The sequence below is a fragment of the Salmo salar genome, chromosome ssa27 (assembly GCF_905237065.1).
Source record: "Salmo salar chromosome ssa27, Ssal_v3.1, whole genome shotgun sequence".
In the NCBI taxonomy this organism is placed as follows: Eukaryota; Metazoa; Chordata; class Actinopteri; order Salmoniformes; family Salmonidae; genus Salmo; species Salmo salar.
Genome location: NC_059468.1, coordinates 15,728,227 through 15,753,148, shown reverse-complemented (window position 1 = coordinate 15,753,148; position 24,922 = coordinate 15,728,227). Strand labels below are relative to the sequence as shown.

The 24,922-nt window shown below is 39.5% G+C and overlaps 1 protein-coding gene across 1 annotated transcript in view; it reads left to right on the top strand.

Moving 5' to 3' along the window:
• The window catches only part of LOC106588536 (uncharacterized), a 76,173-nt gene extending 51,563 nt beyond the window's left edge, over nt 1-24,610 (top strand). Inside the window, exons 137-198 of the mRNA XM_045709208.1 lie at nt 146-306; nt 542-606; nt 754-935; nt 1,192-1,352; nt 1,587-1,651; nt 1,799-1,980; nt 2,238-2,398; nt 2,635-2,699; nt 2,847-3,028; nt 3,284-3,444; nt 3,679-3,743; nt 3,891-4,072; nt 4,328-4,488; nt 4,723-4,787; nt 4,935-5,116; nt 5,372-5,532; nt 5,768-5,832; nt 5,980-6,161; nt 6,417-6,577; nt 6,812-6,876; nt 7,024-7,205; nt 7,460-7,620; nt 7,855-7,919; nt 8,068-8,249; nt 8,505-8,665; nt 8,900-8,964; nt 9,112-9,293; nt 9,550-9,710; nt 9,946-10,010; nt 10,158-10,339; nt 10,595-10,755; nt 10,989-11,053; nt 11,201-11,382; nt 11,637-11,797; nt 12,033-12,097; nt 12,245-12,426; nt 12,684-12,844; nt 13,080-13,144; nt 13,292-13,473; nt 13,728-13,888; nt 14,122-14,186; nt 14,334-14,515; nt 14,773-14,933; nt 15,169-15,233; nt 15,381-15,562; nt 15,817-15,977; nt 16,212-16,276; nt 16,424-16,605; nt 16,860-17,020; nt 17,256-17,320; nt 17,468-17,649; nt 17,890-18,050; nt 18,286-18,350; nt 18,498-18,679; nt 18,934-19,094; nt 19,329-19,393; nt 19,541-19,722; nt 20,663-20,764; nt 22,477-22,844; nt 23,482-23,543; nt 23,771-23,919; nt 24,332-24,610. Of these exons, the coding sequence (XP_045565164.1) occupies nt 146-306; nt 542-606; nt 754-935; nt 1,192-1,352; nt 1,587-1,651; nt 1,799-1,980; nt 2,238-2,398; nt 2,635-2,699; nt 2,847-3,028; nt 3,284-3,444; nt 3,679-3,743; nt 3,891-4,072; nt 4,328-4,488; nt 4,723-4,787; nt 4,935-5,116; nt 5,372-5,532; nt 5,768-5,832; nt 5,980-6,161; nt 6,417-6,577; nt 6,812-6,876; nt 7,024-7,205; nt 7,460-7,620; nt 7,855-7,919; nt 8,068-8,249; nt 8,505-8,665; nt 8,900-8,964; nt 9,112-9,293; nt 9,550-9,710; nt 9,946-10,010; nt 10,158-10,339; nt 10,595-10,755; nt 10,989-11,053; nt 11,201-11,382; nt 11,637-11,797; nt 12,033-12,097; nt 12,245-12,426; nt 12,684-12,844; nt 13,080-13,144; nt 13,292-13,473; nt 13,728-13,888; nt 14,122-14,186; nt 14,334-14,515; nt 14,773-14,933; nt 15,169-15,233; nt 15,381-15,562; nt 15,817-15,977; nt 16,212-16,276; nt 16,424-16,605; nt 16,860-17,020; nt 17,256-17,320; nt 17,468-17,649; nt 17,890-18,050; nt 18,286-18,350; nt 18,498-18,679; nt 18,934-19,094; nt 19,329-19,393; nt 19,541-19,722; nt 20,663-20,764; nt 22,477-22,844; nt 23,482-23,543; nt 23,771-23,919; nt 24,332-24,417 (8,519 nt within the window). The 3' untranslated portion in view covers nt 24,418-24,610. The remainder of the gene's footprint in view (nt 1-145; nt 307-541; nt 607-753; nt 936-1,191; nt 1,353-1,586; nt 1,652-1,798; nt 1,981-2,237; nt 2,399-2,634; nt 2,700-2,846; nt 3,029-3,283; nt 3,445-3,678; nt 3,744-3,890; nt 4,073-4,327; nt 4,489-4,722; nt 4,788-4,934; nt 5,117-5,371; nt 5,533-5,767; nt 5,833-5,979; nt 6,162-6,416; nt 6,578-6,811; nt 6,877-7,023; nt 7,206-7,459; nt 7,621-7,854; nt 7,920-8,067; nt 8,250-8,504; nt 8,666-8,899; nt 8,965-9,111; nt 9,294-9,549; nt 9,711-9,945; nt 10,011-10,157; nt 10,340-10,594; nt 10,756-10,988; nt 11,054-11,200; nt 11,383-11,636; nt 11,798-12,032; nt 12,098-12,244; nt 12,427-12,683; nt 12,845-13,079; nt 13,145-13,291; nt 13,474-13,727; nt 13,889-14,121; nt 14,187-14,333; nt 14,516-14,772; nt 14,934-15,168; nt 15,234-15,380; nt 15,563-15,816; nt 15,978-16,211; nt 16,277-16,423; nt 16,606-16,859; nt 17,021-17,255; nt 17,321-17,467; nt 17,650-17,889; nt 18,051-18,285; nt 18,351-18,497; nt 18,680-18,933; nt 19,095-19,328; nt 19,394-19,540; nt 19,723-20,662; nt 20,765-22,476; nt 22,845-23,481; nt 23,544-23,770; nt 23,920-24,331) is intronic.
• Nucleotides 24,611-24,922: the final 312 nt, after the last annotated feature.

Here is a 24,922-nt window from a genome sequence, read left to right as displayed (position 1 = left end):
CATCAGCAACATTTCACTGTCCTCCCCCCAACAGCCCACGTTATCAAGTTGTACACACTAGCACATCACCAGTACAGTTTAAACACACGTTGCAATTGGAGCATCTTTCAAATTCTAAAAGAGTGTAATTTTTTATTAATTTCAGATGCCCCTGCAACAACAACTGTTCCTGCTACAATTGCCATAACAACGGCACCTCCTCCAGTGGTGGAATTACAAGTCACCTTGCAACAAGTTTTTGTACCAGCCTTGACTGACCCTCAAAGCACAGAATTCAAAACACTTTCAGATACCATTACCACAATTGTAAGTCCTCGAAATCCAGATATGACCATTCATTTGTGTCTTTGTTGATGTGGTTATTGACTTTACCTAAGGTTCAAGTGACAATGACTTTAGGCTTAAAGAGCGTTGAGCAATGGGAATAAGGGATTGTTAAAAAAAAAAGGCCGAAGAATGTTGTATATATTCTGTTTGGAAAATCTCTCATACTATCTGATAGTCTATTAAAGTTGTCTCTTCTCTCCCCTACTCCTTACAGTGTGACACAATCTTCCGACAAAGATATGGGCTTTGTTACGTTCAGACGACTGTTACTCAATTCAGGTAATATTGTATTCTACTTTTAAACCATTTTCTTTCATTTAGACATGAACTTCTTTTGAATATATAAGCGTTATTTTTAGCACAACTTTACATTTTCAGTCACCTTTTCACTTGACCCTAACCTATGAACTTTTTGATCCTTTGCAGACCTGTGCCCCGTCTCGGTCAGGATCCTAACACAGAGGTGGGGTTGGAACTGGAGTTCAATGCGACCTCCACTGTACCTGTCCCCAAGGGCAGTGACATTGTTGATACATTGAAAGAGGCTGTGACCAATCCAAACTCTACCTTCAACTTCTCTGTGGATCTGAACTCCATCACTGTGATAAGTAAGCAAACCCAATCAATAGGTGCTCCAGAATTATCCATTGACATGTAATGTTCAGTTGTGGCACCTTTGAAGTTAAATCACGCTGTGGAATTGATCAAACAATTGCAGCTACATCAGCAACATTTCACTGTCCTCCCCCCAACAGCCCACGTTATCAAGTTGTACACACTAGCACATCACCAGTACAGTTTAAGCACACGTTGCAATTGGAGCACCTTTCAAATTCTAAAAGAGTGTAATTTTTTTTATTTCAGATGCCCCTGCAACAACAACTGTTCCTGCTACAATTGCCATAACAACGGCACCTCCTCCAGTAGTGGAATTACAAGTCACCTTGCAACAAGTTTTTGTACCAGCCTTGACTGACCCTCAAAGCACAGAATTCAAAACACTTTCAGATACCATTACCACAATTGTAAGTCCTCGAAATCCAGATATGACCATTCATTTGTGTCTTTGTTGATGTGGTTATTGACTTTACCTAAGGTTCAAGTGACAATGACTTTAGGCTTAAAGAGCGTTGAGCAATGGGAATAAGGGATTGTTAAAAAAAATAGCCGAAGAATGTTGTATATATTCTGTTTGGAAAATCTCTCATACTATTTGATAGTCTATTAAAGTTGTCTCTTCTCTCCCCTACTCCTTACAGTGTGACACAATCTTCCGACAAAGCTATGGGCTTTGTTACGTTCAGACGACTGTTACTCAATTCAGGTAATATTGTATTCTACTTTTAAACCATTTTCTTTCATTTAGACATGAACTTCTTTTGAATATATAAGCGTTATTTTTAGCACAACTTTACATATTCAGTCACCTTTTCACTTGACCCTAACCTATGAACTTTTTGATCCTTTGCAGACCTGTGCCCCGTCTCGGTCAGGATCCTAACACAGAGGTGGGGTTGGAACTGGAGTTCAATGCGACCTCCACTGTACCTGTCCCCAAGGGCAGTGACATTGTTGATACATTGAAAGAGGCTGTGACCAATCCAAACTCTACCTTCAACTTCTCTGTGGATCTGAACTCCATCACTGTGATAAGTAAGCAAACCCAATCAATAGGTGCTCCAGAATTATCCATTGACATGTAATGTTCAGTTGTGGCAACTTTGAAGTTAAATAACGCTGCGGAATTGATCAAACAATTGCAGCTACATCAGCAACATTTCACTGTCCTCCCCCCAACAGCCCACGTTATCAAGTTGTACACACTAGCACATCACCAGTACAGTTTAAGCACACCTTGCAATTGGAGCACCTTTCAAATTCTAAAAGAGTGTCATTTTTTTTTATTTCAGATGCCCCTGCAACAACAACTGTTCCTGCTACAATTGCCATAACAACGGCACCTCCTCCAGTAGTGGAATTACAAGTCACCTTGCAACAAGTTTTTGTACCAGCCTTGACTGACCCTCAAAGCACAGAATTCAAAACACTTTCAGATACCATTACCACAATTGTAAGTCCTCGAAATCCAGATATGACCATTCATTTGTGTCTTTGTTGATGTGGTTATTGACTTTACCTAAGGTTCAAGTGACAATGACTTTAGGCTTAAAGAGCGTTGAGCAATGGGAATAAGGGATTGTTAAAAAAAAAATAGCCGAAGAATGTTGTATATATTCTGTTTGGAAAATCTCTCATACTATTTGATAGTCTATTAAAGTTGTCTCTTCTCTCCCCTACTCCTTACAGTGTGACACAATCTTCCGACAAAGCTATGGGCTTTGTTACGTTCAGACGACTGTTACTCAATTCAGGTAATATTGTATTCTACTTTTAAACCATTTTCTTTCATTCAGACATGAACTTCTTTTGAATATATAAGCGTTATTTTTAGCACAACTTTACATATTCAGTCACCTTTTCACTTGACCCTAACCTATGAACTTTTTGATCCTTTGCAGACCTGTGCCCCGTCTCGGTCAGGATCCTAACACAGAGGTGGGGTTGGAACTGGAGTTCAATGCGACCTCCACTGTACCTGTCCCCAAGGGCAGTGACATTGTTGATACATTGAAAGAGGCTGTGACCAATCCAAACTCTACCTTCAACTTCTCTGTGGATCTGAACTCCATCACTGTGATAAGTAAGCAAACCCAATCAATAGGTGCTCCAGAATTATCCATTGACATGTAATGTTCAGTTGTGGCAACTTTGAAGTTAAATCACGCTGTGGAATTGATCAAACAATTGCAGCTACATCAGCAACATTTCACTGTCCTCCCCCCAACAGCCCACGTTATCAAGTTGTACACACTAGCACATCACCAGTACAGTTTAAGCACACCTTGCAATTGGAGCACCTTTCAAATTCTAAAAGAGTGTAATTTTTTTATTTCAGATGCCCCTGCAACAACAACTGTTCCTGCTACAATTGCCATAACAACGGCACCTCCTCCAATGGTGGAATTACAAGTCACCTTGCAACAAGTTTTTGTACCAGCCTTGACTGACCCTCAAAGCACAGAATTCAAAACACTTTCAGATACCATTACCACAATTGTAAGTCCTCGAAATCCAGATATGACCATTCATTTGTGTCTTTGTTGATGTGGTTATTGACTTTACCTAAGGTTCAAGTGACAATGACTTTAGGCTTAAAGAGCGTTGAGCTATGGGAATAAGGGATTGTTAAAAAAAATAGCCGAAGAATGTTGTATATATTCTGTTTGGAAAATCTCTCATACTATCTGATAGTCTATTAAAGTTGTCTCTTCTCTCCCCTACTCCTTACAGTGTGACACAATCTTCCGACAAAGCTATGGGCTTTGTTACGTTCAGACGACTGTTACTCAATTCAGGTAATATTGTATTCTACTTTTAAACCATTTTCTTTCATTTAGACATGAACTTCTTTTGAATATATAAGCGTTATTTTTAGCACAACTTTACATATTCAGTCACCTTTTCACTTGACCCTAACCTATGAACTTTTTGATCCTTTGCAGACCTGTGCCCCGTCTCGGTCAGGATCCTAACACAGAGGTGGGGTTGGAACTGGAGTTCAATGCGACCTCCACTGTACCTGTCCCCAAGGGCAGTGACATTGTTGATACATTGAAAGAGGCTGTGACCAATCCAAACTCTACCTTCAACTTCTCTGTGGATCTGAACTCCATCACTGTGATAAGTAAGCAAACCCAATCAATAGGTGCTCCAGAATTATCCATTGACATGTAACGTTCAGTTGTGGCACCTTTGAAGTTAAATCACGCTGCGGAATTGATCAAACAATTGCAGCTACATCAGCAACATTTCACTGTCCTCCCCCCAACAGCCCACGTTATCAAGTTGTACACACTAGCACATCACCAGTACAGTTTAAGCACACCTTGCAATTGGAGCACCTTTCACATTCTAAAAGAGTGTAATTTTTTTATTTCAGATGCCCCTGCAACAACAACTGTTCCTGCTACAATTGCCATAACAACGGCACCTCCTCCAATGGTGGAATTACAAGTCACCTTGCAACAAGTTTTTGTACCAGCCTTGACTGACCCTCAAAGCACAGAATTCAAAACACTTTCAGATACCATTACCACAATTGTAAGTCCTCGAAATCCAGATATGACCATTCATTTGTGTCTTTGTTGATGTGGTTATTGACTTTACCTAAGGTTCAAGTGACAATGACTTTAGGCTTAAAGAGCGTTGAGCAATGGGAATAAGGGATTGTTAAAAAAAAAAGCCGAAGAATGTTGAATATATTCTGTTTGGAAAATCTCTCATACTATCTGATAGTCTATTAAAGTTGTCTCTTCTCTCCCCTACTCCTTACAGTGTGACACAATCTTCCGACAAAGCTATGGGCTTTGTTACGTTCAGACGACTGTTACTCAATTCAGGTAATATTGTATTCTACTTTTAAACCATTTTCTTTCATTCAGACATGAACTTCTTTTGAATATATAAGCGTTATTTTTAGCACAACTTTACATTTTCAGTCACCTTTTCACTTGACCCTAACCTATGAACTTTTTGATCCTTTGCAGACCTGTGCCCCGTCTCGGTCAGGATCCTAACACAGAGGTGGGGTTGGAACTGGAGTTCAATGCGACCTCCACTGTACCTGTCCCCAAGGGCAGTGACATTGTTGATACATTGAAAGAGGCTGTGACCAATCCAAACTCTACCTTCAACTTCTCTGTGGATCTGAACTCCATCACTGTGATAAGTAAGCAAACCCAATCAATAGGTGCTCCAGAATTATCCATTGACATGTAATGTTCAGTTGTGGCACCTTTGAAGTTAAATCACGCTGTGGAATTGATCAAACAATTGCAGCTACATCAGCAACATTTCACTGTCCTCCCCCCAACAGCCCACGTTATCAAGTTGTACACACTAGCACATCACCAGTACAGTTTAAGCACACCTTGCAATTGGAGCACCTTTCACATTCTAAAAGAGTGTAATTTTTTTATTTCAGATGCCCCTGCAACAACAACTGTTCCTGCTACAATTGCCATAACAACGGCACCTCCTCCAGTAGTGGAATTACAAGTCACCTTGCAACAAGTTTTTGTACCAGCCTTGACTGACCCTCAAAGCACAGAATTCAAAACACTTTCAGATACCATTACCACAATTGTAAGTCCTCGAAATCCAGATATGACCATTCATTTGTGTCTTTGTTGATGTGGTTATTGACTTTACCTAAGGTTCAAGTGACAATGACTTTAGGCTTAAAGAGCGTTGAGCTATGGGAATAAGGGATTGTTAAAAAGAAATAGCCGAAGAATGTTGTATATATTCTGTTTGGAAAATCTCTCATACTATCTGATAGTCTATTAAAGTTGTCTCTTCTCTCCCCTACTCCTTACAGTGTGACACAATCTTCCGACAAAGCTATGGGCTTTGTTACGTTCAGACGACTGTTACTCAATTCAGGTAATATTGTATTCTACTTTTAAACCATTTTCTTTCATTTAGACATGAACTTCTTTTGAATATATAAGCGTTATTTTTAGCACAACTTTACATATTCAGTCACCTTTTCACTTGACCCTAACCTATGAACTTTTTGATCCTTTGCAGACCTGTGCCCCGTCTCGGTCAGGATCCTAACACAGAGGTGGGGTTGGAACTGGAGTTCAATGCGACCTCCACTGTACCTGTCCCCAAGGGCAGTGACATTGTTGATACATTGAAAGAGGCTGTGACCAATCCAAACTCTACCTTCAACTTCTCTGTGGATCTGAACTCCATCACTGTGATAAGTAAGCAAACCCAATCAATAGGTGCTCCAGAATTATCCATTGACATGTAATGTTCAGTTGTGGCACCTTTGAAGTTAAATCACGCTGTGGAATTGATCAAACAATTGCAGCTACATCAGCAACATTTCACTGTCCTCCCCCCAACAGCCCACGTTATCAAGTTGTACACACTAGCACATCACCAGTACAGTTTAAGCACACGTTGCAATTGGAGCACCTTTCACATTCTAAAAGAGTGTAATTTTTTTATTTCAGATGCCCCTGCAACAACAACTGTTCCTGCTACAATTGCCATAACAACGGCACCTCCTCCAGTAGTGGAATTACAAGTCACCTTGCAACAAGTTTTTGTACCAGCCTTGACTGACCCTCAAAGCACAGAATTCAAAACACTTTCAGATACCATTACCACAATTGTAAGTCCTCGAAATCCAGATATGACCATTCATTTGTGTCTTTGTTGATGTGGTTATTGACTTTACCTAAGGTTCAAGTGACAATGACTTTAGGCTTAAAGAGCGTTGAGCTATGGGAATAAGGGATTGTTAAAAAAAATAGCCGAAGAATGTTGTATATATTCTGTTTGGAAAATCTCTCATACTATTTGATAGTCTATTAAAGTTGTCTCTTCTCTCCCCTACTCCTTACAGTGTGACACAATCTTCCGACAAAGCTATGGGCTTTGTTACGTTCAGACGACTGTTACTCAATTCAGGTAATATTGTATTCTACTTTTAAACCATTTTCTTTCATTCAGACATGAACTTCTTTTGAATATATAAGCGTTATTTTTAGCACAACTTTACATTTTCAGTCACCTTTTCACTTGACCCTAACCTATGAACTTTTTGATCCTTTGCAGACCTGTGCCCCGTCTCGGTCAGGATCCTAACACAGAGGTGGGGTTGGAACTGGAGTTCAATGCGACCTCCACTGTACCTGTCCCCAAGGGCAGTGACATTGTTGATACATTGAAAGAGGCTGTGACCAATCCAAACTCTACCTTCAACTTCTCTGTGGATCTGAACTCCATCACTGTGATAAGTAAGCAAACCCAATCAATAGGTGCTCCAGAATTATCCATTGACATGTAATGTTCAGTTGTGGCACCTTTGAAGTTAAATCACGCTGCGGAATTGATCAAACAATTGCAGCTACATCAGCAACATTTCACTGTCCTCCCCCAACAGCCCACGTTATCAAGTTGTACACACTAGCACATCACCAGTACAGTTTAAGCACACGTTGCAATTGGAGCACCTTTCAAATTCTAAAAGAGTGTAATTTTTTTATTTCAGATGCCCCTGCAACAACAACTGTTCCTGCTACAATTGCCATAACAACGGCACCTCCTCCAGTGGTGGAATTACAAGTCACCTTGCAACAAGTTTTTGTACCAGCCTTGACTGACCCTCAAAGCACAGAATTCAAAACACTTTCAGATACCATTACCACAATTGTAAGTCCTCGAAATCCAGATATGACCATTCATTTGTGTCTTTGTTGATGTGGTTATTGACTTTACCTAAGGTTCAAGTGACAATGACTTTAGGCTTAAAGAGCGTTGAGCAATGGGAATAAGGGATTGTTAAAAAAAATAGCCGAAGAATGTTGTATATATTCTGTTTGGAAAATCTCTCATACTATTTGATAGTCTATTAAAGTTGTCTCTTCTCTCCCCTACTCCTTACAGTGTGACACAATCTTCCGACAAAGATATGGGCTTTGTTACGTTCAGACGACTGTTACTCAATTCAGGTAATATTGTATTCTACTTTTAAACCATTTTCTTTCATTTAGACATGAACTTCTTTTGAATATATAAGCGTTATTTTTAGCACAACTTTACATTTTCAGTCACCTTTTCACTTGACCCTAACCTATGAACTTTTTTGATCCTTTGCAGACCTGTGCCCCGTCTCGGTCAGGATCCTAACACAGAGGTGGGGTTGGAACTGGAGTTCAATGCGACCTCCACTGTACCTGTCCCCAAGGGCAGTGACATTGTTGATACATTGAAAGAGGCTGTGACCAATCCAAACTCTACCTTCAACTTCTCTGTGGATCTGAACTCCATCACTGTGATAAGTAAGCAAACCCAATCAATAGGTGCTCCAAAATTACCCATTGACATGTAACGTTCAGTTGTGGCACCTTTGAAGTTAAATCACGCTGCGGAATTGATCAAACAATTGCAGCTACATCAACAACATTTCACTGTCCTCCCCCCAACAGCCCACGTTATGAAGTTGTACACACTAGCGTATCACCAGTACAGTTTAAGCAGACCTTGCAATTGGAGCACCTTTCAAATTCTAAAATAGTGTAATTTTTTTATTTCAGATGCCCCTGCAACAACAACTGTTCCTGCTACAATTGCCATAACAACGGCACCTCCTCCAGTGGTGGAATTACAAGTCACCTTGCAACAAGTTTTTGTACCAGCCTTGACTGACCCTCAAAGCACAGAATTCAAAACACTTTCAGATACCATTACCACAATTGTAAGTCCTCGAAATCCAGATATGACCATTCATTTGTGTCTTTGTTGATGTGGTTATTGACTTTACCTAAAGTTCAAGTGACAATGACTTTAGGCTTAAGGAGCGTTGAGCTATGGGAATAAGGGATTGTTAAAAAAAAAGGCCGAAGAATGTTGTATATATTCTGTTTGGAAAATCTCTCATACTATTTGATAGTCTATTAAAGTTGTCTCTTCTCTCCCCTACTCCTTACAGTGTGACACAATCTTCCGACAAAGCTATGGGCTTTGTTACGTTCAGACGACTGTTACTCAATTCAGGTAATATTGTATTCTACTTTTAAACCATTTTCTTTCATTTAGACATGAACTTCTTTTGAATATATAAGCGTTATTTTTAGCACAACTTTACATATTCAGTCACCTTTTCACTTGACCCTAACCTATGAACTTTTTGATCCTTTGCAGACCTGTGCCCCGTCTCGGTCAGGATCCTAACACAGAGGTGGGGTTGGAACTGGAGTTCAATGCGACCTCCACTGTACCTGTCCCCAAGGGCAGTGACATTGTTGATACATTGAAAGAGGCTGTGACCAATCCAAACTCTACCTTCAACTTCTCTGTGGATCTGAACTCCATCACTGTGATAAGTAAGCAAACCCAATCAATAGGTGCTCCAGAATTATCCATTGACATGTAATGTTCAGTTGTGGCAACTTTGAAGTTAAATAACGCTGCGGAATTGATCAAACAATTGCAGCTACATCAGCAACATTTCACTGTCCTCCCCCCAACAGCCCACGTTATCAAGTTGTACACACTAGCACATCACCAGTACAGTTTAAGCACACCTTGCAATTGGAGCACCTTTCACATTCTAAAAGAGTGTAATTTTTTTTATTTCAGATGCCCCTGCAACAACAACTGTTCCTGCTACAATTGCCATAACAACGGCACCTCCTCCAGTAGTGGAATTACAAGTCACCTTGCAACAAGTTTTTGTACCAGCCTTGACTGACCCTCAAAGCACAGAATTCAAAACACTTTCAGATACCATTACCACAATTGTAAGTCCTCGAAATCCAGATATGACCATTCATTTGTGTCTTTGTTGATGTGGTTATTGACTTTACCTAAGGTTCAAGTGACAATGACTTTAGGCTTAAAGAGCGTTGAGCAATGGGAATAAGGGATTGTTAAAAAAAAATAGCCGAAGAATGTTGTATATATTCTGTTTGGAAAATCTCTCATACTATCTGATAGTCTATTAAAGTTGTCTCTTCTCTCCCCTACTCCTTACAGTGTGACACGATCTTCCGACAAAGATATGGGCTTTGTTACGTTCAGACGACTGTTACTCAATTCAGGTAATATTGTATTCTACTTTTAAACCATTTTCTTTCATTTAGACATGAACTTCTTTTGAATATATAAGCGTTATTTTTAGCACAACTTTACATTTTCAGTCACCTTTTCACTTGACCCTAACCTATGAACTTTTTGATCCTTTGCAGACCTGTGCCCCGTCTCGGTCAGGATCCTAACACAGAGGTGGGGTTGGAACTGGAGTTCAATGCGACCTCCACTGTACCTGTCCCCAAGGGCAGTGACATTGTTGATACATTGAAAGAGGCTGTGACCAATCCAAACTCTACATTCAACATCTCTGTGGATCTGAACTCCATCACTGTGATAAGTAAGCAAACCCAATCAATAGGTGCTCCAGAATTATCCATTGACATGTAATGTTCAGTTGTGGCACCTTTGAAGTTAAATCACGCTGTGGAATTGATCAAACAATTGCAGCTACATCAGCAACATTTCACTGTCCTCCCCCCAACAGCCCACGTTATCAAGTTGTACACACTAGCACATCACCAGTACAGTTTAAGCACACGTTGCAATTGGAGCACCTTTCAAATTCTAAAAGAGTGTAATTTTTTTATTTCAGATGCCCCTGCAACAACAACTGTTCCTGCTACAATTGCCATAACAACGGCACCTCCTCCAGTAGTGGAATTACAAGTCACCTTGCAACAAGTTTTTGTACCAGCCTTGACTGACCCTCAAAGCACAGAATTCAAAACACTTTCAGATACCATTACCACAATTGTAAGTCCTCGAAATCCAGATATGACCATTCATTTGTGTCTTTGTTGATGTGGTTATTGACTTTACCTAAGGTTCAAGTGACAATGACTTTAGGCTTAAAGAGCGTTGAGCAATGGGAATAAGGGATTGTTAAAAAAAAAGCCGAAGAATGTTGTATATATTCTGTTTGGAAAATCTCTCATACTATCTGATAGTCTATTAAAGTTGTCTCTTCTCTCCCCTACTCCTTACAGTGTGACACGATCTTCCGACAAAGATATGGGCTTTGTTACGTTCAGACGACTGTTACTCAATTCAGGTAATATTGTATTCTACTTTTAAACCATTTTCTTTCATTTAGACATGAACTTCTTTTGAATATATAAGCGTTATTTTTAGCACAACTTTACATTTTCAGTCACCTTTTCACTTGACCCTAACCTATGAACTTTTTGATCCTTTGCAGACCTGTGCCCCGTCTCGGTCAGGATCCTAACACAGAGGTGGGGTTGGAACTGGAGTTCAATGCGACCTCCACTGTACCTGTCCCCAAGGGCAGTGACATTGTTGATACATTGAAAGAGGCTGTGACCAATCCAAACTCTACATTCAACATCTCTGTGGATCTGAACTCCATCACTGTGATAAGTAAGCAAACCCAATCAATAGGTGCTCCAGAATTATCCATTGACATGTAATGTTCAGTTGTGGCACCTTTGAAGTTAAATCACGCTGTGGAATTGATCAAACAATTGCAGCTACATCAGCAACATTTCACTGTCCTCCACCTACAGCCCACGTTATCAAGTTGTACACACTAGCACATCACCAGTACAGTTTAAGCACACGTTGCAATTGGAGCACCTTTCAAATTCTAAAAGAGTGTAATTTTTTTATTTCAGATGCCCCTGCAACAACAACTGTTCCTGCTACAATTGCCATAACAACGGCACCTCCTCCAGTAGTGGAATTACAAGTCACCTTGCAACAAGTTTTTGTACCAGCCTTGACTGACCCTCAAAGCACAGAATTCAAAACACTTTCAGATACCATTACCACAATTGTAAGTCCTCGAAATCCAGATATGACCATTCATTTGTGTCTTTGTTGATGTGGTTATTGACTTTACCTAAGGTTCAAGTGACAATGACTTTAGGCTTAAAGAGCGTTGAGCAATGGGAATAAGGGATTGTTAAAAAAAAATAGCCGAAGAATGTTGTATATATTCTGTTTGGAAAATCTCTCATACTATTTGATAGTCTATTAAAGTTGTCTCTTCTCTCCCCTACTCCTTACAGTGTGACACAATCTTCCGACAAAGATATGGGCTTTGTTACGTTCAGACGACTGTTACTCAATTCAGGTAATATTGTATTCTACTTTTAAACCATTTTCTTTCATTTAGACATGAACTTCTTTTGAATATATAAGCGTTATTTTTAGCACAACTTTACATATTCAGTCACCTTTTCACTTGACCCTAACCTATGAACTTTTTGATCCTTTGCAGACCTGTGCCCCGTCTCGGTCAGGATCCTAACACAGAGGTGGGGTTGGAACTGGAGTTCAATGCGACCTCCACTGTACCTGTCCCCAAGGGCAGTGACATTGTTGATACATTGAAAGAGGCTGTGACCAATCCAAACTCTACCTTCAACTTCTCTGTGGATCTGAACTCCATCACTGTGATAAGTAAGCAAACCCAATCAATAGGTGCTCCAGAATTATCCATTGACATGTAATGTTCAGTTGTGGCACCTTTGAAGTTAAATAACGCTGCGGAATTGATCAAACAATTGCAGCTACATCAGCAACATTTCACTGTCCTCCCCCCAACAGCCCACGTTATCAAGTTGTACACACTAGCACATCACCAGTACAGTTTAAGCACACGTTGCAACTGGAGCACCTTTCAAATTCTAAAAGAGTGTAATTTTTTTTTATTTCAGATGCCCCTGCAACAACAACTGTTCCTGCTACAATTGCCATAACAACGGCACCTCCTCCAATGGTGGAATTACAAGTCACCTTGCAACAAGTTTTTGTACCAGCCTTGACTGACCCTCAAAGCACAGAATTCAAAACACTTTCAGATACCATTACCACAATTGTAAGTCCTCGAAATCCAGATATGACCATTCATTTGTGTCTTTGTTGATGTGGTTATTGACTTTACCTAAGGTTCAAGTGACAATGACTTTAGGCTTAAAGAGCGTTGAGCAATGGGAATAAGGGATTGTTAAAAAAAAATAGCCGAAGAATGTTGTATATATTCTGTTTGGAAAATCTCTCATACTATCTGATAGTCTATTAAAGTTGTCTCTTCTCTCCCCTACTCCTTACAGTGTGACACAATCTTCCGACAAAGATATGGGCTTTGTTACGTTCAGACGACTGTTACTCAATTCAGGTAATATTGTATTCTACTTTTAAACCATTTTCTTTCATTTAGACATGAACTTCTTTTGAATATATAAGCGTTATTTTTAGCACAACTTTACATATTCAGTCACCTTTTCACTTGACCCTAACCTATGAACTTTTTGATCCTTTGCAGACCTGTGCCCCGTCTCGGTCAGGATCCTAACACAGAGGTGGGGTTGGAACTGGAGTTCAATGCGACCTCCACTGTACCTGTCCCCAAGGGCAGTGACATTGTTGATACATTGAAAGAGGCTGTGACCAATCCAAACTCTACATTCAACATCTCTGTGGATCTGAACTCCATCACTGTGATAAGTAAGCAAACCCAATCAATAGGTGCTCCAGAATTATCCATTGACATGTAATGTTCAGTTGTGGCAACTTTGAAGTTAAATAACGCTGCGGAATTGATCAAACAATTGCAGCTACATCAGCAACATTTCACTGTCCTCCCCCAACAGCCCACGTTATCAAGTTGTACACACTAGCACATCACCAGTACAGTTTAAGCACACGTTGCAACTGGAGCACCTTTCAAATTCTAAAAGAGTGTAATTTTTTTATTTCAGATGCCCCTGCAACAACAACTGTTCCTGCTACAATTGCCATAACAACGGCACCTCCTCCAGTGGTGGAATTACAAGTCACCTTGCAACAAGTTTTTGTACCAGCCTTGACTGACCCTCAAAGCACAGAATTCAAAACACTTTCAGATACCATTACCACAATTGTAAGTCCTCGAAATCCAGATATGACCATTCATTTGTGTCTTTGTTGATGTGGTTATTGACTTTACCTAAGGTTCAAGTGACAATGACTTTAGGCTTAAAGAGCGTTGAGCAATGGGAATAAGGGATTGTTAAAAAAAAAGCCGAAGAATGTTGTATATATTCTGTTTGGAAAATCTCTCATACTATCTGATAGTCTATTAAAGTTGTCTCTTCTCTCCCCTACTCCTTACAGTGTGACACGATCTTCCGACAAAGATATGGGCTTTGTTACGTTCAGACGACTGTTACTCAATTCAGGTAATATTGTATTCTACTTTTAAACCATTTTCTTTCATTTAGACATGAACTTCTTTTGAATATATAAGCGTTATTTTTAGCACAACTTTACATATTCAGTCACCTTTTCACTTGACCCTAACCTATGAACTTTTTGATCCTTTGCAGACCTGTGCCCCGTCTCGGTCAGGATCCTAACACAGAGGTGGGGTTGGAACTGGAGTTCAATGCGACCTCCACTGTACCTGTCCCCAAGGGCAGTGACATTGTTGATACATTGAAAGAGGCTGTGACCAATCCAAACTCTACCTTCAACTTCTCTGTGGATCTGAACTCCATCACTGTGATAAGTAAGCAAACCCAATCAATAGGTGCTCCAGAATTATCCATTGACATGTAATGTTCAGTTGTGGCAACTTTGAAGTTAAATAACGCTGCGGAATTGATCAAACAATTGCAGCTACATCAGCAACATTTCACTGTCCTCCCCCCAACAGCCCACGTTATCAAGTTGTACACACTAGCACATCACCAGTACAGTTTAAGCACACGTTGCAACTGGAGCACCTTTCAAATTCTAAAAGAGTGTAATTTTTATTTATTTCAGATGCCCCTGCAACAACAACTGTTCCTGCTACAATTGCCATAACAACGGCACCTCCTCCAGTAGTGGAATTACAAGTCACCTTGCAACAAGTTTTTGTACCAGCCTTGACTGACCCTCAAAGCACAGAATTCAAAACACTTTCAGATACCATTACCACAATTGTAAGTCCTCGAAATCCAGATATGACCATTCATTTGTGTCTTTGTTGATGTGGTTATTGACTTTACCTAAGGTTCAAGTGACAATGACTTTAGGCTTAAAGAGCGTTGAGCAATGGGAATAAGGGATTGTTAAAAAAAAATAGCCGAAGAATGTTGTATATATTCTGTTTGGAAAATCTCTCATACTATCTGATAGTCTATTAAAGTTGTCTCTTCTCTCCCCTACTCCTTACAGTGTGACACGATCTTCCGACAAAGATATGGGCTTTGTTACGTTCAGACGACTGTTACTCAATTCAGGTAATATTGTATTCTACTTTTAAACCATTTTCTTTCATTTAGACATGAACTTCTTTTGAATATATAAGCGTTATTTTTAGCACAACTTTACATTTTCAGTCACCTTTTCACTTGACCCTAACCTATGAACTTTTTGATCCTTTGCAGACCTGTGCCCCGTCTCGGTCAGGATCCTAACACAGAGGTGGGGTTGGAACTGGAGTTCAATGCGACCTCCACTGTACCTGTCCCCAAGGGCAGTGACATTGTTGATACATTGAAAGAGGCTGTGACCAATCCAAACTCTACATTCAACATCTCTGTGGATCTGAACTCCATCACTGTGATAAGTAAGCAAACCCAATCAATAGGTGCTCCAGAATTATCCATTGACATGTAATGTTCAGTTGTGGCACCTTTGAAGTTAAATAACGCTGTGGAATTGATCAAACAATTGCAGCTACATCAGCAACATTTCACTGTCCTCCCCCAACAGCCCACGTTATCAAGTTGTACACACTAGCACATCACCAGTACAGTTTAAGCACACGTTGCAACTGGAGCACCTTTCAAATTCTAAAAGAGTGTAATTTTTTTATTTCAGATGCCCCTGCAACAACAACTGTTCCTGCTACAATTGCCATAACAACGGCACCTCCTCCAGTAGTGGAATTACAAGTCACCTTGCAACAAGTTTTTGTACCAGCCTTGACTGACCCTCAAAGCACAGAATTCAAAACACTTTCAGATACCATTACCACAATTGTAAGTCCTCGAAATCCAGATATGACCATTCATTTGTGTCTTTGTTGATGTGGTTATTGACTTTACCTAAGGTTCAAGTGACAATGACTTTAGGCTTAAAGAGCGTTGAGCAATGGGAATAAGGGATTGTTAAAAAAAATAGCCGAAGAATGTTGTATATATTCTGTTTGGAAAATCTCTCATACTATCTGATAGTCTATTAAAGTTGTCTCTTCTCTCCCCTACTCCTTACAGTGTGACACGATCTTCCGACAAAGATATGGGCTTTGTTACGTTCAGACGACTGTTACTCAATTCAGGTAATATTGTATTCTACTTTTAAACCATTTTCTTTCATTTAGACATGAACTTCTTTTGAATATATAAGCGTTATTTTTAGCACAACTTTACATTTTCAGTCACCTTTTCACTTGACCCTAACCTATGAACTTTTTGATCCTTTGCAGACCTGTGCCCCGTCTCGGTCAGGATCCTAACACAGAGGTGGGGTTGGAACTGGAGTTCAATGCGACCTCCACTGTACCTGTCCCCAAGGGCAGTGACATTGTTGATACATTGAAAGAGGCTGTGACCAATCCAAACTCTACATTCAACATCTCTGTGGATCTGAACTCCATCACTGTGATAAGTAAGCAAACCCAATCAATAGGTGCTCCAGAATTATCCATTGACATGTAATGTTCAGTTGTGGCACCTTTGAAGTTAAATCACGCTGTGGAATTGATCAAACAATTGCAGCTACATCAGCAACATTTCACTGTCCTCCCCCAACAGCCCACGTTATCAAGTTGTACACACTAGCACATCACCAGTACAGTTTAAGCACACGTTGCAATTGGAGCACCTTTCAAATTCTAAAAGAGTGTAATTTTTTTATTTCAGATGCCCCTGCAACAACAACTGTTCCTGCTACAATTGCCATAACAACGGCACCTCCTCCAGTGGTGGAATTACAAGTCACCTTGCAACAAGTTTTTGTACCAGCCTTGACTGACCCTCAAAGCACAGAATTCAAAACACTTTCAGATACCATTACCACAATTGTAAGTCCTCGAAATCCAGATATGACCATTCATTTGTGTCTTTGTTGATGTGGTTATTGACTTTACCTAAGGTTCAAGTGACAATGACTTTAGGCTTAAAGAGCGTTGAGCAATGGGAATAAGGGATTGTTAAAAAAAAATAGCCGAAGAATGTTGTATATATTCTGTTTGGAAAATCTCTCATACTATCTGATAGTCTATTAAAGTTGTCTCTTCTCTCCCCTACTCCTTACAGTGTGACACAATCTTCCGACAAAGATATGGGCTTTGTTACGTTCAGACGACTGTTACTCAATTCAGGTAATATTGTATTCTACTTTTAAACCATTTTCTTTCATTTAGACATGAACTTCTTTTGAATATATAAGCGTTATTTTTAGCACAACTTTACATTTTCAGTCACCTTTTCACTTGACCCTAACCTATGAACTTTTTGATCCTTTGCAGACCTGTGCCCCGTCTCGGTCAGGATCCTAACACAGAGGTGGGGTTGGAACTGGAGTTCAATGCGACCTCCACTGTACCTGTCCCCAAGGGCAGTGACATTGTTGATACATTGAAAGAGGCTGTGACCAATCCAAACTCTACATTCAACATCTCTGTGGATCTGAACTCCATCACTGTGATAAGTAAGCAAACCCAATCAATAGGTGCTCCAGAATTATCCATTGACATGTAATGTTCAGTTGTGGCACCTTTGAAGTTAAATAACGCTGCGGAATTGATCAAACAATTGCAGCTACATCAGCAACATTTCACAGCCCACGTTATCAAGTTGTACACACTAGCACATCACCAGTACAGTTTAAGCACACGTTGCAATTGGAGCACCTTTCAAATTCTAAAAGAGTGTAATTTTTTTATTTCAGATGCCCCTGCAACAACAACTGTTCCTGCTACAATTGCCATAACAACGGCACCTCCTCCAGTAGTGGAATTACAAGTCACCTTGCAACAAGTTTTTGTACCAGCCTTGACTGACCCTCAAAGCACAGAATTCAAAACACTTTCAGATACCATTACCACAATTGTAAGTCCTCGAAATCCAGATATGACCATTCATTTGTTTCTTTGTTGATGTGGTTATTGACTTTACCTAAGGTTCAAGTGAGAATGACTTTAGGCTTAAAGAGCGTTGAGCAATGGGAATAAGGGATTGTTAAAAAAAAATAGCCGAAGAATGTTGTATATATTCTGTTTGGAAAATCTCTCATACTATCTGATAGTCTATTAAAGTTGTCTCTTCTCTCCCCTACTCCTTACAGTGTGACACAATCTTCCGACAAAGATATGGGCTTTGTTACGTTCAGACGACTGTTACTCAATTCAGGTAATATTGTATTCTACTTTTAAACCATTTTCTTTCATTTAGACATGAACTTCTTTTGAATATATAAGCGTTATTTTTAGCACAACTTTACATTTTCAGTCACCTTTTCACTTGACCCTAACCTATGAACTTTTTGATCCTTTGCAGACCTGTGCCCCGTCTCGGTCAGGATCCTAACACAGAGGTGGGGTTGGAACTGGAGTTCAATGCGACCTCCACTGTACCTGTCCCCAAGGGCAGTGACATTGTTGATACATTGAAAGAGGCTGTGACCAATCCAAACTCTACATTCAACATCTCTGTGGATCTGAACTCCATCACTGTGATAAGTAAGCAAACCCAATCAATAGGTGCTCCAGAATTATGCATTGACATGTAATGTTCAGTTGTGGCACCTTTGAAGTTAAATAACGCTGTGGAATTGATCAAACAATTGCAGCTACATCAGCAACATTTCACTGTCCTCCCCCAACAGCCCACGTTATCAAGTTGTACACACTAGCACATCACCAGTACAGTTTAAGCACACGTTGCAATTGGAGCACCTTTCAAATTCTAAAAGAGTGTAATTTTTTTATTTCAGATGCCCCTGCAACAACAACTGTTCCTGCTACAATTGCCATAACAACGGCACCTCCTCCAATGGTGGAATTACAAGTCACCTTGCAACAAGTTTTTGTACCAGCCTTGACTGACCCTCAAAGCACAGAATTCAAAACACTTTCAGATACCATTACCACAATTGTAAGTCCTCGAAATCCAGATATGACCATTCATTTGTTTCTTTGTTAATGTGGTTATTGACTTTACCTAAGGTTCAAGTGAGAATGACTTTAGGCTTAAAGAGCGTTGAGCAATGGGAATAAGGGATTGTTAAAAAAAATAGCCGAAGAATGTTGTATATATTCTGTTTGGAAAATCTCGCATACTATCTGATAGTCTATTAAAGTTGTCTCTTCTCTCCCCTACTCCTTACAGTGTGACACAATCTTCCGACAAAGATATGGGCTTTGTTACGTTCAGACGACTGTTACTCAATTCAGGTAATATTGTATTCTACTTTTAAACCATTTTCTTTCATTTAGACATGAACTTCTTTTGAATATATAAGCGTTATTTTTAGCACAACTTTACATTTTCAGTCACCTTTTCACTTGACCCTAACCTATGAACTTTTTGATCCTTTGCAGACCTGTGCCCCGTCTCGGTCAGGATCCTAACACAGAGGTGGGGTTGGAACTGGAGTTCAATGCGACCTCCACTGTACCTGTCCCCAAGGGCAGTGACATTGTTGATACATTGAAAGAGGCTGTGACCAATCCAAACTCTACCTTCAACTTCTCTGTGGATCTGAACTCCATCACTGTGATAAGTAAGCAAACCCAATCAATAGGTGCTCCAGAATTATGCATTGACATGTAATGTTCAGTTGTGGCAACTTTGAAGTTAAATAACGCTGCGGAATTGATCAAACAATTGCAGCTACATCAGCAACATTTCACTGTCCTCCGCCCAACAGCCCACGTTATCAAGTTGTACACACTAGCACATCACCAGTACAGTTTAAGCACACGTTGCAATTGGAGCACCTTTCAAATTCTAAAAGAGTGTCATTTTTTGATTTCAGATGCCCCTGCAACAACAACTGTTCCTGCTACAATTGCCATAACAACGGCACCTCCTCCAATGGTGGAATTACAAGTCACCTTGCAACAAGTTTTTGTACCAGCCTTGACTGACCCTCAAAGCACAGAATTCAAAACACTATCATATACCATTACCACAATTGTAAGTCCTCGAAATCCAGATATGACCATTCATTTGTGTCTTTGTTGATGTGGTTATTACTTTACCTAAGGTTCAAGTGACAATGACTTTAGGCTTTAAGAGCATTGAGCAATGGGAATAAGGGATTGTTACAAAAAAAAATTGCCGAAGAATGTTACATATATTCTGTTTGGAAAATCTCTCATACTATTTGATAGTCTATTAAAGATGTCTCTTCTCTCCCATACTCCTTACAGTGTGACACAATCTTCCGACAAAGATATGGGCTTAGTTTCGTTCAGACGACTGTTACTCAATTCAGGTAATATTGTATTCTACTTTTAAACCATTTTCTTTCATTTAGACATGAACGTCTTTTGAACATATAAGCGTTATTTTTAGCACAACTTTACATATTCAGTCACCTTTTGCCCTCACCCCAACCACAACTATTTTTTCCTATAAGTAGTCCACCAAAATCGGTTGAAATTTCGTACAATTTATTCTTGGTTTGATCTCTAATTACATGCATTTTCCATTCACAGGGATCCCAAGCACAGCCACAGATGTCTCGACAAATACAACAGCTCCTCCTGTTGCAAAATCAACAGCAAGAGGAATCAGAACCACTACTTCCATCTCAGTCGGTAGGTGATTTGTTGCGCAATCCATTATCTAGAGGTTGACAGCTATATTTTTTGACTATAATTTTCCCTTAACCTTTCTGGGACCGGGGGCAGTACTGAGAAGTTTGGATGAATGAGGTGCCCAATGTTAACTGCCTGTTACTCAGGCCCAGAAGCTAGGATGTGCATATAATTGGTAGAGTTGGATAGAAAACACTCTAAAGTTTCCAAAACTGTTAAAATAATGTCTGTGAGTATAACAGAATTGATATGGCAGGCACAAATCTGAGGAAAATCCATCCAGGAAGTGGCATTTTTTTGAATTTAGTGTTTTTCCATTGAAAGCGTATCCACCATATAAATGGATGGGACCTAGATTGCAGTTCCTATGGCTTCCACTACATGTCAACAGTCTTTAGACATTGTTTCAGGCTTTTATTCTGAAAAATGAGTAAGAATGACAACATTTTCTGAGTGGTCGCTAGAATGAACAAGAGCTTTTTGCTCGACTGGGAGCGCGCCCTCCGTTCTTTTTCCTTTTGTATTGAATACTCTATTGTCCGGTTGAAATATTATGGATTATAAAGACAATAGACAACCTGAGGATTAATAAAAAACATTGTTTGACATGTTTCGACAAACTTTACCGGTACTATTTGGATCTATTTGTCTGCCTGTTGTGACCGCCTTTGAGCCAGTGGATTACTGAACAAAACATGCCAACAAAACAGAGTTTTTGGGATATAAAGAGGGCCTTTATCGGAACAAAACAAACATTTATTGTGTAACATGGAGTCTTGTGAGTGCAACCATATGAAGATCATCAAAGGTAAATGATTAATTTATCGCTATTTCTCACTTTTGTGACTAATCTACTTGGCTGGAAAATGTTTGTATGTTTTTGTAAGCATGGCGCTGTCCTCAGATAATCACATGGTATGCTTTCGCCGTAAAGACTTTTTGAAATATGACACAGCGGCTGGATTAACAAGAACTTAAGCTTTATTTTGATGTATTACACTTGTGATTTTATGAAAGTTAAATATTTATAATACTGTAGTTTGAATTTGGCGCTCTGCAATTTCACCAGATGTTGTCGAGGTGTCCCGCTAGCGGCACGCCTTTCCCAAACTTAATAACTATCATATTGCAAGTACACAAAAGTACTTTTTCTACCTAGTCATATGGTCATACCATGGATCATTTAGCTAATTGATTTTGAATTTTAGGATCCCTTTGGGTATAATTATTATACACAAATTATTTGATAAAATGTTGAATCTGGCCTTGACTTCTATTGCCCATAGAAACGCATTGAGTAACACATTCATAAATGGCAAAAAGACACACAAAAACGAAATAATGAGGAGCAAGGTTTTGAAGTGTCATATGAGTTTGTAGCCCAAACGGTGCAGACGCTACAGACAGAAGTTGGCACATCAGCATTACAGATTTCAGACGAGTCCCGTGGGGTCAAACCGTTCAGCGTTTCCGCGAGAAGACCAATTTTCAGGATGTCTCATGGTCTGACAAACACTGCTGTAGCTCAGCCACCTTCCACCGCTAATGCGGAAGGCCAACATAAGCGAATGCGGTGGATTGGCACAAATCTCTAGCTTAAACTGATGGATTTTGATGGGGATTTTTTTAATGATGTTACTTATATTGACGAACGGCTGCCTCAGTAGACTCTTAAGGATTAATAATAAGAGATAATTTTAATTTTATTTCAGGTGGTCCTAAATCTGCTGTTCTTACTATAACTACTGTGGCTGGCACAACCATCACACAACCAACTGGAGAACCTGCCACTGTTCCTGTGACTGGGCCTGCAACTACAACAACATCTGTGCCCCTCACAGGGGTCCCAGATACATCCACAGGTGCCACAACAATTACAACGGCTACTCCTGTCATCGCAACCGTTGTCACAGCTGCTCCAACCACTACAACTGCTGCTGCCACCACAACCTCTGTGGCCACAATTATACTCACTACAGTGTCTGTGGAGTTCACGTCCAAAGGAGAGACATTTATCTCCGACCTATCAACCTCATCCTCTCAGGCCTTTCAAACTCGAGCATCACTGATTAAAACACAGGTGAGCCTCCTGAAGGAATGAGAAGAACACAAATGTGGGAAGGTCCTGATGAGGGGTAGAATACAGTAATAAACACCTCTCAGTTTACTCTTATTATGATAGCTAAATACTGCACAATTTAAAAACTTTCCCCCCAATCCCCACTTCCCCAAAACACGTGTAAATATTTGACTGTAAATTGCGCCTTCGTGTATTATACTTATGCTAATATTATACTCTACAGAGCAATTTACTTTAGGTTCGTATTCTTATCTTTTATTATTTCTTATTGTTATTACATTGTTGAGAAGGAACCTGCAAGTACGCATTTCGTTGGATATTGTATACCATGTGTATCCCCTACATACGACTAGTATATATGGAATACCGAGTGGTTCAGCGGTCTAAGGCACTGCATCTCAGTGCTAGAGGTGTCACTACAGACCCTGGTTCGATTCCAGGCTGTATCACAACCGGACTTGATTGGGTGTCCCATAGGGCGGCGCACAATTGGCCCAGCGTCGTTAGGGTTTGGCCGGGTAGGCCATCAGTGTAAATAAGAATTTGTTCTTAACTGACTTGCTTAGTTAAATAAAGGTTAAAAAATGTTTACTTGAAACTTGTTTGTCTAAACTTTACATGTTTTTTTGCCTTGCAGCTTGAACCTTTCTATCAATCAGCTTTCACATCATTCAACAGTTTGACAGTAATAAAATTCAGGTGAATTGTTTGCATTCAATTGATTATGTTGATTTTAATTAATTGAATTCTACAGCCAAAGAACCGTATACAGATTTCATGAAAATGTATATAAACATGCTACATCATAAATAAAAAACTCATAGAATTCCTTTTTAAAATAAAGAAATATTTCATTATGAAAATATATTGTAGTTCTATATTGCAAGGCTCAACTGTCATTAAAACAATCTCTCATTTGTTCCCAGAAATGGATCAATCATTAACACCATGAATTTAGCATTTAGCTCCTCCGCTGTGCCAAATTCCAAGGAAATTGACACCGTTTTGATAAAGGCTGCACATAACATCACAGCTTTCAACATCAACCCCACGTCAGTTACTGTCAATGGTGAAGGTAAAAAAATATTGTCCATGCTTTATGGTAAATTCATATTTTGTATGCCATTATCTAGAGGTTCTATATGGTGGAAAACAAACTTATTGTAGCAGTAACAGAATTTGTATTTGTATTTATTATGGATCCCCATCAGCAGCTACTCTTCCTGGTGTCCAGCAAAATTAAGGCAGTTTATACAATTTTAAAAACATTACAATATATTCACAGATTTCACAACACACTGTGTGTCCTCAGGCCCCAACACTACCACATATCTACAGTACTATCTACAGTACTAAATCCATGTGTATGTGTGTGTGTAAATATTTAACAGTAAATATGTACAGGCCTTATTCACAATAATCATGTAGCAGGTTGGCAAATACATATTTCCCTTTCATGTTCACTTTCTCTCTCTTTATCTATGCAGTTGTGACCTCAAGTGGAATAAGCAGCAAGACCAGTCTCTTCACTGCCTCCTGTCTGGTGGTGTTGTCGCTGCTGCTGTCAAGCTAGTCTCAGCAGCAAGCAGCAGTATGAAATATATTAACTTTGAAAATGTATTTACCTCATGCCCCCCACTCCCATCATATATAATGGCAACCTATTTAATCAGTATTTGTTCAACTAAATTGATTCTCATTATAGTTATAGTTATTATACTCATTATTCAAATTGAAATAAACCTATTCTAATCAATTGGAGCTTTTTACTGTGGTATATTTACTTTGTCTTACATTACATTGAAAAGTTTATTTTCCAACAAAATGAGGATTAGCAGATTATAATTGAATGTCTTTAATGATTTAGAAGTGCCTACCAGTCATTTTGTACTCATTTGATGTGTGGCCCCAGTGGCAGAAAATGTATTGAAATTTAAGAGTTGACGTTCTTCCATGATCAGATATTCTTTGGTTGTTCTGCATATTGTACACTATGCGTTTTATAAATGTCTAATGATGTCACATGCACAGTGACGATTTTATCATCTAAATTATGGTGGGGCAAACAAACCAAAACA